Source organism: Accipiter gentilis, chromosome 8 (genome assembly GCF_929443795.1).
Source record: "Accipiter gentilis chromosome 8, bAccGen1.1, whole genome shotgun sequence".
Taxonomy (NCBI): Eukaryota; Metazoa; Chordata; class Aves; order Accipitriformes; family Accipitridae; genus Astur; species Astur gentilis.
In genome coordinates this window covers 39,569,193-39,587,342 of record NC_064887.1, presented here as the reverse complement: position 1 = coordinate 39,587,342, position 18,150 = coordinate 39,569,193, and the positions used below count along the sequence as shown (strand labels likewise).

The window sequence follows — 18,150 nt, the reverse complement described above, 5'->3', positions numbered from 1 at the left end:
AGCGGGACACGGCCTCCCCGGGGCAGACGTGTACATACGGGGTGATGCGGGTGTTTGACACGTGGGTAGAGGATGAGCTGCGGCCATAGCAAAGCTGAACCACTGCCCGCTCCGTGTCCGTGTTTCTGCCCATGCGGCTCCGTGTCCGCCTGGCCATCCATCACCCATCACCCATCGTCACCTGTCACCCATCACCCATTGCCACCCGTCACCCATCGTCACCCATCACAGCTCTCCCACGCTGGCACTTGTCACCTGGGGAAAGGGGTGACTGTATTTAGGCAGCTACCCAAGTCCCCACGAGTGTTGGGGACTTGGAGTGGCCACGGAGGTTGGTGCTCGCTCCCCGTGGGGTGGCGGCAGCCGGTGCCCGGGCTGCAGCAGCATGCGGAGCCACGTCCCTGCGAGGGAAATTTGGCAAGAATGCCAAAATTTGGCTGTATCGGTTGTGCAGCCGTTAAAGACACCCACGGGCCAGCCCCACGGAGGGACCCCGGGCCCACTCTCCCCCCGCCACGTGGGACCTGCGGGGGCGGGACCAGGCGGTGGGCGGGGCGTCGGGGGGGAGGTGGAGTTAGCGGCCGGAGTGACGCGCCGGCGTGGGAGGCGATGGGCGTGGCCTAGCGGGAAATGGAGGGGGGGCAGGAGAGCGGAGAGGCGAGTGGGCGCGGCTGGGGCGGGCTCGGGGGCGTGGTTAGGCGGGCGGGGGCGGGACCGAGCCCTCAGCTGACCGGCCGCCATTTTGTCAGGCGCTGGGGAGGCTGAGCGGAGGCTGGAGTTGGGGTTCGCGGCCGCCGGGGCCGCCCCTGCCTGCCGCCCGCCCTGTGCCGTGCCGTGCCGTGCCGCGCCGCGCCGGGGGTGAGCAGCGTCCGCGCCCCCCGCCTCCCCGCCCGGGATGTGAGCGGTCCCGGGTCCGCTGGTCTCACCCGGCTCTAGCGGTAGCAGGAGTCGCGGCGGCCCCCCCCGGCTGGGCCCGGCCCCTCAGCCCCGAGCGCAGGCCCCGCGGCCCGGCCCGGCCCCGCCGCCGACGCCATGGCGCTGAAGATGGTGAAGGGCAGCATCGACCGCATGTTTGACAAGAACCTGCAAGACCTGGTGCGCGGAATCCGCAACCACAAGGAGGACGAGGTGAGCGGACCCGGCCCCCGCCGCGGTGGGGTTGCCGGCTCCCCTTGGCTCCGGCCTGGGCCTCCCACCCGGGGCTGGCTCGCCTCATCCCTCCGTGCTGGCTGTCTACCCGTTTCCTGGTCAGGTCCTGCTCCGCCGGGGGGTCGGGGGGTGGGTGGGAGCCCGCCTCCAGCCCGCTCCCTGCAGGGAAGGCTGCGCCAGGCCCAGAAGCAGCCGGGTGTCTTTGGCCACCCTGGAAAGGGGATGTTGTTTTGGGGAAGGTGGAAGCTGGAATCAAAACGAGGAAGATGATGCTGGGGTGTAGGCCAAAAGGGATAGACTGTGGGAGAAGAGAAGGCGTTAGGGGAGCAGTGAGTTGAAAAGGAGGATAAGGGAGGGTCACGCTTGGTACTCACTTTCCCATTTAGTGTGTTGGTGAGATCCCTGATACATATATATGTATGTAAAATAGAGGAATTCCTTTCTGGTGCGCCACAGTCAAGTACTGTAGTGAACTATATGTTCTTCACCGTGAAGCTGATACACAGGAAGGCTGGGTTCAGTCATAACTGAGCTTTCAAATTATTCATGTTGTACACCTTCTGACTAAAATGTATTTTCCTTGTTTCAAAGCTTTTGCAGGCAGAAAGCACTTGCATGTGTTGGCCTGTTATTCTCTCTTGTATTAGAGGCACATGATCAGGAAATTAGTATAGGTGAAGTAATTAGTCATCAAGAACACATTATGTGAGGCTTTCCACATTGAAGTGTCACGTGTTAATTGGGAAGTAACGGACACTAAGGATATCATTTATGTTCATCGTCAAGTAAGTAGTCATGGCCTTAGAAGCTTTCTTATGAATGGTCTAACAGTTACACTTTGCTGGAATATCAGTGAGTTGCTGTGGGGTCAGTGACAGACTAAAAATATTTGTAGATTACAGTGTTTCTTCATAAGAGTACAATATCCAAATGGTATGAGCTATGGAAGGTATCTGGGAAGTTTGTAATCTTGTAACTAGATCAAATATTTAAGTTGGAAAACTAATTTAATGGGAACATAAAATCCCAACTTCCAAAACCACATGATTTTTCAAATAGCTTTTAAGCCTGTTGTGCATAGGACAAGGTGACTTGCTAGTGATGATACCTGGGAAACTTGTAATTTTATTTTAGTATACATTAAATTTATGGGCATTGATTTGCTGACAGAGGAAGACAGTGCTACTATGAAGTGTTCAGTGCCCTGCAAAACGTGGGAAACTACATGGAGAAGTGGAAACAGCATGTTTATGTGGACACTTAATGTGTTATATTTAAAGCTGGAACAGGTGAACGGTAATTCTGTGGAGCACTTCCCCATAGCGTGCTTAGGCCCAGTTTGTATGTTATGCTGCTTTTAGTAAATATGCTTTATCCTTTTATGCATAGGGCAGAAAATGTTTCTTCAACTGTCAGACCTCTGAGGATACCCCTGAAGAAGGTCCAGGTTGGTCCAGGCCTTTGGGGCACCAGTTGTCTTTGAGGAGGATTGAACATGCTGTTCTCATTTCTAAAATAATTTTGTGACAAATAGCTCCTTTTCCAGGACTTCATAAAGAGCGCAAGTGCTGTTACACAGTCAGGATTAAAAAGTTCCTGTGCATCATAAGCCACACCAAGTTTGTTCTTAGTCTGTGACAAGAAATATTTAAAATGCATTGGCTTTGATCTCCTTTGGAGTTAGGAAAAAAACACTGCTCACACAATTTTGTAGGGCTCTGCATATTTGACGGAAGTTGTTACGCAGGTATACACACTCTCTAGGATTCAGTGAGGTCAAAGCAAATGTGTTATCTCTTACTGTAAGTAAGAAAGAGGCTGATGTCAATTACAATGGTTGGACTGTAGCATGGTAGTATTTTACATGATGGTAGCTCTTTAGTTTGAAATACAAGTTGTGAGATTTTAAAATAGATAACTGTAGGGGTAGTTCCTTTTTATATCCTCATGTGCACAGCAAAAATTAAAACCTGAACTTCAGGTTGTGTTCAGCTGATCAGTAGACGTTGCACTGATGAAACGTGCATCTTCTGTAGCATAGACTGTTTCAGCATCCTTCAGAGATTTTGCTTTATTACATAGAGTGGCTGCAGACAGCACAGGACTGTTCCTTTTTATAGCCCACCTGGCTGAAGAGGGCTGTAAAACTTCTGCTGTTAAGATGCTGGGCGTTGATTCAGTGCTTCCCAGGCAATGGTCATGGATGTTTGCTAATTTTCAGGTGATGTTACAAAATCAGAATAGTATATTAGAGGAAGTGGCTGCAAAAATTCTTCCTTCTTTCTCTACAGTGCTTCCATTGTTCATTGTATCTATTAAATGTTGCTCCAGTACTGAATGTAGTTGTTAGCCAACATTTGTGTGTCTCAAGATAAGAGTCTAAGCTTAAGGCACACACTCTGTCCTATTCAGAAGAGGATATTTGTTTAAAACAAACAGCAGTGTGCTTTGGTGGTAAGGATATTAGCTGTTGATCTCAGCTCAACAAGAATTACTCTATGAAAGAAATGTCTCTGGAAAGGAGATACTGTGGTTGTTAAATAAAAATGACATGGAAAGAAATGAAAGCATGATTATTGCTTTGACTTCTGATTTAGTTAAGCTTTTTGCAGAAGGTTAATTTCTGTTGTGTTTTGGTTCTTGTCTTTTGGAATTTAATCATACGGAAATCCTGCCATCATTTCGTCCCCTCATCTTTTTGGACAGCCTCTCCTGGTAGATAGGAGATAGTAAGATTTATTCCTTTCCAATTCCTCCACAGTTACCATCACAAGCAAGTGTATCTGATATTTTACTGACGCATCGAGGATGTGTTTGTAGTGCAGGATGCTCCAAATGGTTGTCACCTTGGTTGAGATGTGGGTTTCTCAATACAGCTTTTCAACAGACTTACTGTGTTCTTGCTTAATGGTTATGTGTTCATCCTGTATTGCTGGGACTCTTAAGCGCATACCCCAAGGCTCGTTGTGAGGTAAATGGAGCACCAGAGCTCTTTTCCAATAAATTTTAAGTGTCTTCCTCAGCTCACTGGAGGAACTGAGAGGGTACTGGAGGCTGCCCGGCACTTTAGCTCACATCCTTGCTGCAGGGTGCTTAATTACCTGTCAGAGGCCATTTTCATTTTAGTTTCTCATCTGTATCCAAAGCTGACCCATTTATTTGAGTTTAAAACACTGAAACTGAAGTGATGGTCTTCTGTAAGGTTGAGAGGTAAGAGATAGGAGTTAGTTAACAGTCACTTTTCTGTGCAGACATACTCTATTTTCCAGTCTTCCGGGGAAAATTGGAGCTGCATCATCCTTCTGCGAAGTAAACACTAGTGTGGAAGGAATGAGGTAGCATAACAGCGTTAGATCTTTTCCTAGTTTGACGTGTTGTGTTTACTTTTCAACACTGTACAGATGCTCTAATCGCTGGGGTGTTTCCCAGTGCCAGTTCAAAGTTTGAGGGAAAGCCAAACCTGCAAGACTTGATCCTATTACATTCTCCCTTGACCTTCACTTCTAACATCTCATTCTCTCTTTCATTTGGAAAATGGATCCTCTTGGTAGCGAAAGCAGTGAGTCTTTCACCTGTTATTGGGTGGTTTTGTCCCGTATGGAGTAACTTCTCCCACTTTGTGCCTACTTTTTATGGATGTGCTACACAGCAGGCTTAAGGGGGAAGTGGCTTGTACCAAGGGTTGTTAAAAGTAGAACAGATTTTTTCCTAGATATTCCAAACTGAGAAATTATTTCTGTTTAGGGGTGTTCTCCTGAATGTGAAATAAAGGAAGGGCTAATCCTTTTATGCTATCTGGCTCTTGCACAGCATTTTGCATTTGCAGTTAGGAAGTTTATTGGTCCCAACAAGGAAGCTATTGTCAGATGCTATGGCAGGGGGTTCCTTTGTAAAACTGAGATGATAAAATAACAGAAACAGAGATGTTAAATGAGTGGTGCTTTGTCCTGTTCAGACCATAGCCCTCTGTGTTTCAAGTGCCTTTGATTTACTGGAGGGCACTTAAGGAGGGAGAAGGGGTTAAAAAAAAGTCCTGCACAAAAAGTCTGCGCGCTTCTCTCATAACTTGAGAAAATGCCTCCCTCTTCTTTCAGAGAGTCTGCTGCTTGTGTGCCAGGATTAGCGCTTCGCAGTTTTGGTCATTGATACTTTCAGAAAAAAGCCTGTTAAAAAATTCACATTTTCTTGTGTGTTGTGTTTGGTGATAAGTATCTTGTTGCTGGTTTACATTTAAGATGTTGTTTTGTACAGAAGCAAGTTGGAGGAGTGAAAGGAGCAATCAGTGTTTCTGGTTGGAAAAAAAATAAAAATTAATTTCAGTTGATAATGTAATGTGAAATGAGAGGCGTGTTGAGCGTTCGTGCCGTGAAATATGTATTTCACTGCTTAGAAAGACCAGGCTTGCCAAACTGGCAGCATGTCCTCATTTCTTACTGACTGTTAACCAAAGGCAGTGGACTTGTATTGTTAAAAAAACCTGTTCCCCTAAATATAAGGCTGCTGTGGTCGACTGCACACTTCCAGCTACTTCTCTGACGTGTTTTCAGATGAAATCATGATGTAAGGAGTTTTGAGGCATCTTTTAACATCACAAAGGTCTTTTGGGTGCAGCCTGTCATCAGCAAGGCTGAAGACTATCTAATGCTGGGTTTTCTGATGCCTTGGCCTGTAGCCACTATTGCAGTATTAATGTCAAATGGTAAAGGATATGGGATGGAACATAATAGGGAATTTTGAGAAATGCTAAAAAGCTCGTTCGTGCCCAAGACTGAACAAACAGCCCAACTGCTAGGCAATGTGCAGTTCATTGATGACAGACAGCTCTTTCAGTCACTGATGCTCGATCAGTTACTGCTTGTCATATGTGTGTTAATATCTTTGAAGGGAGCTCATTATTCCACCCACTTTCAAGTGGATCTAGAGTTGCTATTGTTAATTCTTTGAGCATGTGAATCACTGGAAAAGACAAAGTCGGAAATAGAAACAATACACAAAAGAGGGTTGGATAAGGACCTCACATTGATTGGTAAAAAAGCAGACTACTAGTGGCCTCCAAGGTAGCAGGGCCCAGGGTAACAGTGTCCCTGCCTTACCTGCTGTGTCACGGAAAACAAAGGGCCTGGAGGAGCTGTGGAACATGAGCCAAGACGTGGGCTTTTTCTTGTGTGATTACAAGCAGAGAGCAGCTGAGGCTTTGCATTAGTGCTGCCTTTCATTAGCTTCTTGCTTTCTCCTGTGTTAAATATTACTTAATTGACTGTGGCATAAGTGGGGCTAATAGCTTTGTTCTCAGTCCAGATCCTTTTGTGGCTCTCTCTTTTGAGGATTTGAAATGCTCCAGACAGATCGCTTTCTCACACGTGTAAGTAAAAATTCTGCCTAGGCAGGTCCAGGGGAGAGGAAGAGCTTCTGGTACTTTGTCCTAAGAAATGGAGTGGCCCGTACACTGCATCTTTTGCAAGGCCAGTGGAAGAACAGCCAGAAAAATCAAAGTAGAATAAAGATGCTAACTACTTTTCTGTACTGTGGTCATCTTCAGAAAGTTGTTTATTTGATGCTTTTTGATGCAGCTCTCTTGGTCCCAGTGCTAAGTGTAGAAAATGGGGCCTTTTGTGATTTCCTCTAATGTCGTCAGTGTCCACAAAAGTGACTGAAAAACCTCTTCCTCTGTGATGTGGGTTAGTGAATATACTTGGTGCACTGAGAGTACCTTTAGGTTTTTCTCTTAGAAGTGTTCTTTGATAGCATGTCCCATTTCTTGTGTGATGCGAAGAGCAGCAAGGGAGGACCTGCATCAGAAAGACCAAGTCATGAGACCAGTTACAAAGAAGCATTGTGTTCCTTAGGTTATTAAAAAAACCATGATCATTCATGCTGAAAAACAGAAATGCTTCATAATCTAAGGGGAGTCTGCTTAAATCTAGGTGGCAGGAAGTGTAAAGATATTTGGGTAAGGTAAAAGGTGCAGAAAATAACATGGTTAGCGGTAGTGTTAGTAGCTCATAAAGGTAGTTGAGTGCTTTTTTAAAGAAGCGTACGTTCAAAATAACTGACAATACTTACAAGTCCTATTGAATACTGAAGTGTAACTGAGCATGTAAAAACATTTGGTTCATACTGGTTTACCTCCTCAGTCACTGGCCAGTAGGCTGATCAAACGGAGTTTGTAGACTACGTGGTTGAGTGCTGGCTTTTGTATTAGCTGTTCCCTTTTTACTGTTGTTTATTTTATGACCTAGGTGTTCAAACCTGTTAGCTTTCGCTAAGAGATTTCTATGTTAAAAGGTGTATAAAGGGAAGTAGACATCAATGTAGGTATGTTGAAACTTTCTTCCGGTGGGCTCGATATTTGTGGCAAATTCAGACTGGATAAAATATATCACTTCTAGCTATCATGGTGTGACTAATCTTCAGCCTTGAGGAATGTAAGTTTGTTTAAAGCAAGTGGTATGACTGTACAGCAGGGAGTAGGTGAACAAATTTAATTACACAAATATTTGTACTGAATATAAGAAGTCTGCAATGGCCACAAACCATCTTTTAATTCATTGTCCTTTTCTGTAACTGAGAAGAACTCATAGCTTTGCATAAATCAGAGTTACATCTTTGTAATTTTTTCAGTGTTACGTGTTTATATAGTATTGATACCTCATTAAGCATCTCTTTTTGTGATGTTTCCCTCTGAACTATTTCCAGTCAGCTGAGTCTCAGAAACAATAGCTACTTTAGTTCCTTAGAAGGAAGTGACCGTTTCCTATATGTACAACAAAACGTGTGCTTGTAATGAACCCTACCTTTATCAAAGCCTGAAATTATGCCCAGAAATATGTCTGGAACTAGCAAATTGAAAAATCTGTTGTAAAAGTACTTGCACAGTTTTTTGCATATGAATGTAAAAATAAAAGTTTGAGTACATCTTTTGTTTGCAGGGGTAAGCACTTTTATCTGATGCATTTCTCTGGTCTTTAAAAGTTGTCTGCTCAGGTATGATTTAGCACAGGCCCTTGAGGATTGTTTAATAGCATGCAATTAAATTAACAAATATTGTGATCAGACTGGAGACATTTATATTATGGGAGTGATCAGACTGGAGATATATTAAGGGACATCTCTAGAGCCTCAGTGATGATACATGCTTGCTGACCTATGTTGGACTGTTTTGGGTTTTACTATCTAATACCCATTTAATTGCACCATCTCAGACTAGCCCACCTGGGGAAGTGATAGAGGATGGCTTGCGTAGCTGTGCTGCAGCTTCCTGCAGAGGTGCTCTTTTGTGTGAAGTACTTCAATTGCCTTTGGGTAAACTGCCAAAAGGCGCTTTCCATGGGAGACTGCCAGGACACCCTGGTGCTCGGAGAGATGCTGCGGGTGCTGCAGTGCTCAGCATGTCTGGGTGCATGCGTTGGCCTGGGTCTTGCTTGGAGTCACTTTGGACAAGCAGCTGCAGCGCTACATCTATTTATTTTCTGAAATTGAATCCTTCTGTATTACATACCTGTACGGAAGATTGTATGTGGTTTTTTTCTACAGTGTGGTGCTTTGTTTGGGGTTGTTTAGTATCTGCTCTGAAACTGATAGGTGTACACTACTTGCTTAGCATCTCTCTGAATTTTTAAAATATGGTTCAAAAGTTTTTATTGGTTTATGAATCAGTTTAGGATAGATGGATGCATCATGCCAAATTTCAGTTGGTATGTATAATTTCAGTAAATGTTAAGAAAAGAAAAAAGTGTAAATTGACTTTTCACATTTCTCCCTCAGTGTCATTTGGCCAACGAGTCTTGCTGTCTTGCTTTGGTTGTAATAGACAAGGGGGCAGTGGATAACGCATCATGTTTCTAATAAATAATATAGGAGAAGGCTGCTGCAAATGAAGTGGCAAAGGTTGATCTTCATGCCTCCAGTGTTTATCGCTGATGAAAACAGTACATTGCTCTAGGATCTTAAGGCTACCTACAAGACAAGTGAATAAATCCCTGGAAAGCTAGGTAGCAAAGGGAAACTAAGGCATGTTAAAACATGTATAGCAATACTGTTTATCAACAGCTGAGTGAAAGATAAGCTTGGCTTTTTCAAAATGCCTTTCAGGTTGTAACATGTCTTCTGAGCTCCCTATTGTATCTGACTACTCTCTGCACCATTTTGTTTTGGCTGTTGGAAACCCACTTAAATGAATGCTGTATAAGTTCTCAGTTATTGCTTATATTCTGTTACATGCTTATCTACTTTGCTTGGTTTATGGTTTTAGTGAAGTTAGTTATGAGATAGATACCGTGTGGGAGCATGTGCCTTGGAATTCTCTTTCAATCCAGCTATGGAGTAGTCTTAATGAAGGATCCTGCTACTTATCTCAAATAGCTTTTTCTGCAGTATTTAAATAATATAATATTTTTAGTTATGTGTGACAAGTTAACATCTAATATGCTTATCTCTAACACTGTGTTCAAGTGAGTGGAAAGGAGCCTGTTTTGCTTTTTTATGCTCTTGGCTGTTACTTCAGTTGATTTACTCTGTGCTGTCATGGTACGATGCCTGTGTTCCAGGTACTATCATCAATTATAGGTGTATAAATTCTGTTTGACTAGTTCAGTGGTGTTTGTTGATGTGAAGTACTGCTTTTGGGGTTTTTGATAGAAGCCTGGCAAGTGATACATATTTCTTTCCAGCTTTTTTCCTAAGTTAGGAGGTGGCAACTGATGTGTGCTGTGCTTGTAACAGGATCTTCTGCTTGAAGCACAAACAAATTTGAAAGTTGCTTCGCCTCCACAAGGTGTCTGTGGTGCAACTGCTTTTGTGTTACGCATCGTGGTCATGTCACATGGCTTGCATTGTACAGGTAGTATTTCTTAAGATTATTAAAAAAAAAAAAAAGGAAAAAAGGGTGGGAGAGGCAGTTGTTGCTGCTTTTCTGGAAGTTGGAGCAGTGGGCATCTTACTCTCATGTGAGATTGTCGTGTGCTCATGCTCAACATGATTTCATGGAGTTTGTCTCCAAGTCCTACAAAAACCCAGTAAATCCTACAGTGCTTAAAACAAAAGAAATGTCATATTTTGTGCTTATTTCAGTTACTTATTTTTATGTTCTACTTATTCCGAACTTTTGCTGTTTTAGAATGGTGTAGTTACGCATTTATATCAGATCATATCTTGTTACCTGGGCCGATCGCTGTTAATCATCCTTTCCTTAAAACACTGTATTTAATCCTGAAAGTGCAAGAGAAATAGGGACTAATGTTCACTGACATTCTACTGTTTCATCTGGGTGGGAAGCACTTCGCTGTTGCATTAAGTGACAGGTTTGAATCTCAAATCGGCTGCAGCAGATCCAGTGTATTGAGGCTGGATCCTGACAAGGACTTTGGTGGAAGATTCTGCTGCGTTTGGTTTGCTGGACTGTAACCCTAAGCAGTAAAGATACAAGTTTGCCTTCTCTTGGTTTCAGAAGATTGTATATGGCTGAGGTAAGTACAGCTTCTTTAAGAGTATTGGAAATTAATAGCTTTCATGATTAAATTTAATGTAAAGGTTCTGCAGTGGTATCCATTCTAATTGTTAGTGTCTTCTCATCAGCCGATGAAAGTATAGCATAGAGAGTCACATTTCCTAGGAACATAATTGTTTTTCAGTTAGATTAGTGATTTTTCAACTTTGTTCACTTATTGCTTAAAAAAAATGAGTCTTTTGTGAACATCTTTGAAATTGTCAGCAAACCCCAAGTTCTGTCTTGGCCAGAGCTTGGAATGAAGTTTTAGAGTTTTTCAAAGTTAATTCAAAAAACATGGCTTGGGAAATGAAAAATCCTATAAACTGACATTTTGGCTTCTTACCATGACCCACTTTTCCCTTCTTCCCTCCCTCTGTTTCAAAGGGATTTCATCTTTGATTTGTGATACCTTCATTCTTATTTTAGCCACTTGCACTTGTTTAAATGCACATATTTTCTAGGTGAGGTCTTGGAATTCTTGAGGAATTTGGGCTTATTTTTAAAATTAGCTTGTGTATTTTGTTAATGGATGTAAAATGCTTACTGCATCTGTTTGGTGGAATACATTAAGAAATGGCAGTTACGACTGCGCTGTATTCATGGCTTTGTTGAGTAATTACTGCTAACATCTGCATGCTTTACTTGTAGTTGTGCTGCTCTGAGTGTGTTTCTGTAATCTTCCTCCTTCTGAGGGATATGTGAGAGAAAACAACTACCCAAGTGGTTGCTATAGCATTTCATTAAGGAGCCTTTTCTATCGAATTGGGAAAGGCTCCTTTCCCACTTGGCAGCCTAGCACAAATAAAAGAGCTCCTCAGCTCTTTTCCCTGTATTATCATATGCCCTTCAGCTTTTGACTGCAGAGTTGCAGCTTTGCCTGGATTCCCATCATTCTGAGGGTGTTCTTTAACTTAATGGCTCTGCTTGTTCTCGACTACACCGGGAGTGAAAGGCTGCCTTATAATTGCCTTGCTTGCTCAAAGCAGTCCGACTGGGAATGTCCAAAGGTCTATAAATATTGTGACTTGGAAGTCCTCCTCAGTTGACTAGCCAAAATGTGTGAGCAATTGAGTAGCATCCCAGGAAGCACTCAGTTAAGACGGTCACAGAATCAGTAAGGAATTAATAGTTAGGAAATATGCTGATATTATAATGAATACTGTGAGCATAAATGAACTCTGAAGTATTTTCCTTTTGCATTCCTTTCTTCATGGGATCTCAAAAGCGTTTAAGGAAAAACTGAGCCGGTTATATCCTGGCAAGTATTTATTTTTAATTACCAACCTAGGAAATTGCTATATTAGAAGGATTTATGCAAAAACTATCAGTGAATCAATGCTCGGAAAGATACCCAGATTTTGTCCTGTTTCAGTATGTAAATGTCTTGGGTTTTTTTCCTGCAATTATATGGGCCTTGCTGAGTGATTGCCATTTTTAGTTCATTGCATCAAGTGGTTGTTCTCCCTTTTACTGTCTAGTTTGACTCCATTGAACAGCTTGCAGGCTGCAGTGTGGGGCCTGAGGGTGTCGGTCAGCATTAAAATGCTTTGGTGCGGCCTCCTGTCCGGTGCTTTGCAGAGATCAGCAATTCCACTAGCCAGAGACCAGGGAAGAGCTTTGCTGAAGATCCACACATGCCTACTTGTTTCCTTTGTATGTAGATGTTAAAAGTGGTAGCAAATCTGGCTACGGTGTGCTGGTTGGGTTTCAGATTTAAGTGGGAGACTAAGTAGATCAGTTTTCTTCATATTGCTCATTCATGACAGTGCAACTCTGCAGAGATTAACAAAAAGTTAATACCTGCTGATCCTCTAAAGCCTTCTATATATAGGGTCTTTCATTCCTTGTAGTCTTAGGATTTGAAGTACAGCTGTTTTGGAAGGGCGCCTTTCTGCTCTTCAAAATCCCTTATTTTAGTTTCAGATCTAATTTTGAGTTCTGTAATATACTTTCCCAGAAGTTGCTCATTATGTTAGGCTGACTGGTAGACAGGGGTTTGCCTGCAGACAGCTGGGGCCATCGAGTGTGGCTAGTGACTATATTCGGCTGTGTGGGGCTGTATGTTATTGAACTTTTCTGAACTTTCCCCACCCTGGTCACACAGTGGTTTGTGTTCAACACCCAAGAGGTTGCCAGGAAACTTAAGCTGATGTTTAAATAGTTTGGGGATAGGTGCTGTGGGAAATGACAATAATGCTTTCTGGTTATGGATATAAAGTCTGAGAACCTGCGTGTTAGTATTCTGCTCTGAGAACCAGTGCTGACCTTGCTGACCAAGATACGGCAAAGAGATACACACGTGAAGGATTCTGTGACACTGTTCCAGCATGCTCTTATGTGTACATAAAATATTCAAGGCTACGTACAATATATTTGTAGATCAATTGCATGTTGTATAAGTCGTTCTTTCAGCATCACCGATCAAGTATTTATTTTCTATTATCAGAATTTTTTTTTTAGTTTATACTCAAGAGTTTAAACTTCCTGTGCGAGTTTTCTGGACCTGAATCACTCTCAGGCAAAGGGTTTAAAATTCCAAATCTTCTGCGTCCAGGGAGAAGTCACCTGGATTCTACGTTATTAAGCGTTTGGGGGCAATGCCATTTCCAGTTTTGGCAGATGTGATCCACTTCCCCATATCAAGGAGGACAGATGGGTATCTTTGTAGAGAAAAGGGTTGTTTGGCACTTAGCATGCCCTCCCTTAACATGAAAATTCCCATTGCAAAGATAATATTTCTATCTGTGACGGATTGACCCTGGCTGAACGCCAGGTGCCCACCAAAGCCGTTCTGTCACTCCCCCATCCTCAGCTGGACAGGGGAGAGAAAAATATGACAAAAAGCTTGTGGGTCGAGATAAGGACAGGAGAGATCATTCACTAATTACCGTCACGGGCAAAACAGACTCATTTTGGGAAAATTAACTCAATTTATTACAAATCAACCAGAGCAAGGTAATGAGAAATAAAATGAAATCTCAGAACACCTTCCCCCCACCCCTCCCTTCTTCCCGGGCACAACTTCACTCCCGGATTTCACCACCAAGCCCCCCCAGTGGCACAGGGGGACAGGGATGGGGTTTACGGTCATCACATGTGATTTTCTGCCGCTTCACCTCCTCAGGGCGAGGGCTCATCACACTCTTCCCCTGCTCCAGCGTGGGGTCCCACCCACGGGAGACAGTCCTCCACGAACTCCTCCAACGTGGGCCATTCCCACGGGCAGCAGTTCTTCACGAACTGCTCCAGCATGGGTCCTTCCCACGGTGTGCAGTCCTTCAGGAGCACACTGCTCCAGCGCGGGTCCCCCACGGGGTCACAAGTCCTGCCAGAAAACCTGCTCCGTGGGCTCCTCTCTCCACAGATCCGCAAGTCCTGCCAGGAGCCTGCTCCAGCGCGGGGTTCCCACGGGGTCACAGCCTCCTTCGGGAACCCACCTGCTCCGGCATGGGCTCCTCCACAGGCTGCAGGTGGAGATCTGCTCCACCGTGGACCTCCCTGGGCTGCAGGGGGACAGCCTGCCTCACCAGGGTCTTCCCCACGGGCTGCAGGGGAATCTTCGCTCCGGTGCCAGGAGCATCTCCTCCCCCTCCTTCTGCACTGACCTTGGTGTCTGCAGGCTTGTTTCTCTTACATGTTCTCACTCCTCTCTCTGGCGGCTGTTTCTCCCTGTCCCAACATTTTTTTCCTTCTTAAAAATGTTATCACAGAGGCGTTACCACTATCACTGATTGGCTCGGCCTTGGCCGGCGGCAGGTCCATCTTAGAGCCGACTGGTATGGGCTCGCTCTCTCTCGAACACAGGGGAAGCTTCCAGCAGCTTCTTACAGAAGCCACCCCTGTAACCCCCCCCTCTACCAAAACCTTGCCACACAAAACCAATACATTATCCCAAATACAGGCATTTAGGAATATCTTAAATTTCTTCAAGTAAACTCATTTGCCCACTTTCTTCCTTCAGACCTTCTGATTTGTATCAGGCTGGAGAGCAGGGCTGCTGTTTGAGGGACCTCCGTAGGCTGCAGGCATGGGTCAGACAGGAGCTCAGTGAAGGTCAACAAAGACTTTTTAGTAAAAGTCTCAAAATAACAAATGTGTTTCCACGTGAGCTTACCAGTGCCATGGAGGAGCTGACTTTTATCCTTCTGTAAGTGCAAGGTTTGAGAGAAAAGCCAGATAAATTATTCTGCTTCTATAGAAGCTGTTAAACCAGTGAAGCTGCTGCTTCTCTGAAGTATGTGTATTGACCATGTATCCTGATGGTGGATTCTAATTCTGCTATTGCTAGGCTCTGAATGATAGCAGTTTAAATTGTTACATGACAGCTGCTTGGAATATGAAGTCCCTGCATTAAAATTCAGTTGCTACCTTTCCTCACCTGGATCGTTGCAGTGTCTCTTTGCACTACAGACCTTGTACAACTTCTTTTTATTGTCACCTGCTATTTATTAAAAATAACCTTCTCTGCTTCTAGCATCAAACTTTCATGACTTGAAGTATGAATATCTCTCTAGGACATTTGTAAAAGAGCAGAGAATGGTTGGGATAATACACAAAATTTAGTATAAAGGAGAGAAATGTTAATTAAAGGGAGGACAGTAGACTTCTATGTTGAAAGCATCTTTTTGGTGGAAAGGAATGGTATTCAGGCAGGATTTTACTTTGAAACTAGGTAATCTGTTTCTGACCTGGTTCCTCTGGCCGTTCACTTATTTATATGGAATGTGAAATGCCCTGGTGCATGTGTGGTTTTTTAAAGAGAGATTATTTCTCTGCATTTAAATTTTCATGATTTCTGTAGCAGATACTTTCAGTACTCAAATCTAATTAATTGTGAACTGAAAAAATCACTGACTGAGCTAACCCTACTTGTAAAATCTGTACAGATATTTTTAAATTATGCATTTGCCACATCCCTCCCACAAGCACAGATGTGATTGTGTTTGGAAAGAAATTAAGGACCAATATTTAACTGTAAACATTGTGACATTTGGTGTTCTGAATTACTGAGAAGTTCATACAAATAACAGTTGCTTATCAAAATGTGTAAATGGTAAAATCGCTCATCTGAGTTGTGAACCAGGGAGGGGGTGTCCTTGCCATGGCTGGGGGGGACTGGCAAGGGTTACAGCCAGAAGTACCTGTATTCTGTATGAGACTTGTGCTCTGTCCCTTCAGGCGTGAGGACTGTTGTGGGTGCACAACTGTAGTGCCATCTGTATACAGTGTGCCCAGAAGAAGAGTAACTCATCAGTCACCTTAAATTTGTGGGCTAATAATAGTGTTTGACGTAGTGTTTTCTAGACATGTAATGAATGGGTGATCTCTTGATTTCCTGTTGAGGTAAGTGACTAATGTATGTTCTAGGAACACTGGAACTCAGGTTTTGTTCAGACCACTAGGTACATGATCTTCATTGACCAACTTTTTTTCACAGATCTTTGAAACTAGAGCTCTGGACTGAACGGTGTAATTGCAAGGGAGAGGGCAGAAAAGGGAAACCACTGAAGAAACACCTCAATGTGCTTTCGGTTTTGTAATAGAATTGTGATGTTTCTTGTTAATGAGTAGTTTCATCAGAATTAAGTGCTTACCTAAATTGCATGTGTCTGTGAGATTTGGTGCTTGCAAATGATGAGTTCTGCTGCTTCTCCCCACTAACATGCTGGAAATCTACAAAACTGGTAAATGAGTACAAATTCTTGTTTGTTTTCCTCAGGCAAAATACATCTCCCAGTGCATTGATGAGATCAAGCAGGAGCTAAAGCAGGATAACATTGCAGTGAAAGCAAATGCAGTCTGCAAACTTACATATGTAAGTGCCTTGCTGGGATACGATGTAATCGCATCTTTATTTTTTTCTTTCTTGCTGACTAGGAGCTAGTCTTTGGTCTGAATGCCTGCTTTTCCTAGCCTTCAGTTTCTTAGACTGTTGTAAGTGCAAGGCTGCAGGTGAAAATGTTCCCACATGTGTCTGACATCAGAGGCTGCATATTCCTGTTCTGTTCATTGTGCTGGCACTAGTATTGGTACAATTTTATTGAGAAAGGTCAGGAAGCTAATCTGATTTCAAACTAATCCAATTTTTAAAAGTTGTTTTCAACTGGATTGTTTCTTAACACAGTTGCATGAGCACTTGAAACTGGTGTTTGTTTCTCTTTGTGCAGTCCTTTGTCAAGAAGGAAAGGAGGGAAATACTGTTAAAGAATTATTGTTGTGGTCTTGTTCTGGTTTTTATTTAAAAAAAAGAAGCAGGAAAAAAACCCCTTCACAGGGATGCTTATATAACTGCATTTGTATTACCTGGAATTAATGCAAACTATTTAAAACTTGCTTCTGATGGAACTGTGAGACTTCTTTCACTTACTGTGAGTGGCATAGAATGTAACATTACTCATAAACTTGAGATGTCTTTATAGTATTTTTATTGGACTCTTGTTACATCTTCAATTTTGTGAGGTATCTTGACCTATTTTCTTGAGTCTCTTATTTCAGAAGTTAATGTTGTCTTGGCTTCTCTGCTCACAGTTACAGATGCTGGGCTACGACATCAGTTGGGCTGCTTTCAATATTATTGAAGTCATGAGTGCATCAAAGTTTACATTCAAAGTGAGTTCTCTGTGTAACTGCAACTGTACTAGCCAAGCTGTTTCACTACTGTATCTAATGAATGCATTGGTACATCATCTTTTGGTTTGCTTTCTTCAATACAGAAAGGAAGTAGATTGTATTGTTTTCTAGTATATGGATAATACTTGGCTTGCTAGTATAGGCTTTTTCTACCAGATAGCTGTCAGATATCTTTTTTGAAAAAAACAGAGTATTTTTTTTATGTGAAGACCACCTAGGATTCCTAGTAGCAGGCGTGTTTTATTTTGTAATAGCTTTATAATTTTTCTTCAAAGGTTTTGTTCATGGTCTGTGTTGCAGACCTTTTTCACCAAACAGGGTGGAATGTTATTCTGTAGGGAATGGTTTCCAAATCGGGCTTTAGTACCTGAAAGTCAGGAGTCCACACAGACAAAATAAATGTAATATTCTCCATTTCTCCTACTGACAATCCTACCTTATTTCTACATATTCATGGTCATTGAACCTGTATGCTCTAACAAAGTAGAGAAGGTGAAGCTAGTTTTATTGTCCTTAAGGTAGATTTATTATCACTATAGATGTTACTTGTCTGAGATTATTCTTTCCTGTTTCCTGATACAAACCCCCTTTTCTAGAGAACCCTGTCACGCCTCTTCTGCTATGCAAACCTCCTGCCTAATTGTTCATCTTTTCAATATTGCTTATGAGGATACCAGTTGTTGTTCATCTAAATGTTGCCTAAACTTACTTTTAAAAAATTTCTTTGTTCTCCTTGCCTTTTTACAGAGAATTGGTTACCTAGCTGCCTCTCAGTGCTTTCATGAAGGAACTGATGTAATTATGTTGACTACTAATCAGATCCGAAAGGTAAACTTTTGTACTTTAGTTTTTATTTTTTTCTTGCACTGTCTTCCTACTTGTAT

The 18,150-nt window shown here is 42.9% G+C and overlaps 1 protein-coding gene across 4 annotated transcripts in view; it reads left to right on the top strand.

Annotated features, from left to right (window-relative positions):
- Window positions 1-737: 737 nt before the first annotated feature.
- The window catches only part of AP3D1 (adaptor related protein complex 3 subunit delta 1), a 46,990-nt gene continuing 29,577 nt past the window's right edge, over window positions 738-18,150 (top strand). For 3 of the 4 annotated variants that reach the window (XM_049808026.1, XM_049808025.1, XM_049808028.1), the window contains exons 1-4: window positions 738-1,128; window positions 16,356-16,451; window positions 17,165-17,245; window positions 18,014-18,094. In XM_049808026.1, the coding sequence (XP_049663983.1) occupies window positions 1,033-1,128; window positions 16,356-16,451; window positions 17,165-17,245; window positions 18,014-18,094 (354 nt within the window). In that variant the 5' untranslated portion in view covers window positions 738-1,032. Of the gene's footprint in view, window positions 1,129-10,408; window positions 10,614-16,355; window positions 16,452-17,164; window positions 17,246-18,013; window positions 18,095-18,150 lie in introns of those variants that run through there. The other variant, XM_049808027.1, reaches the window with a different exon arrangement.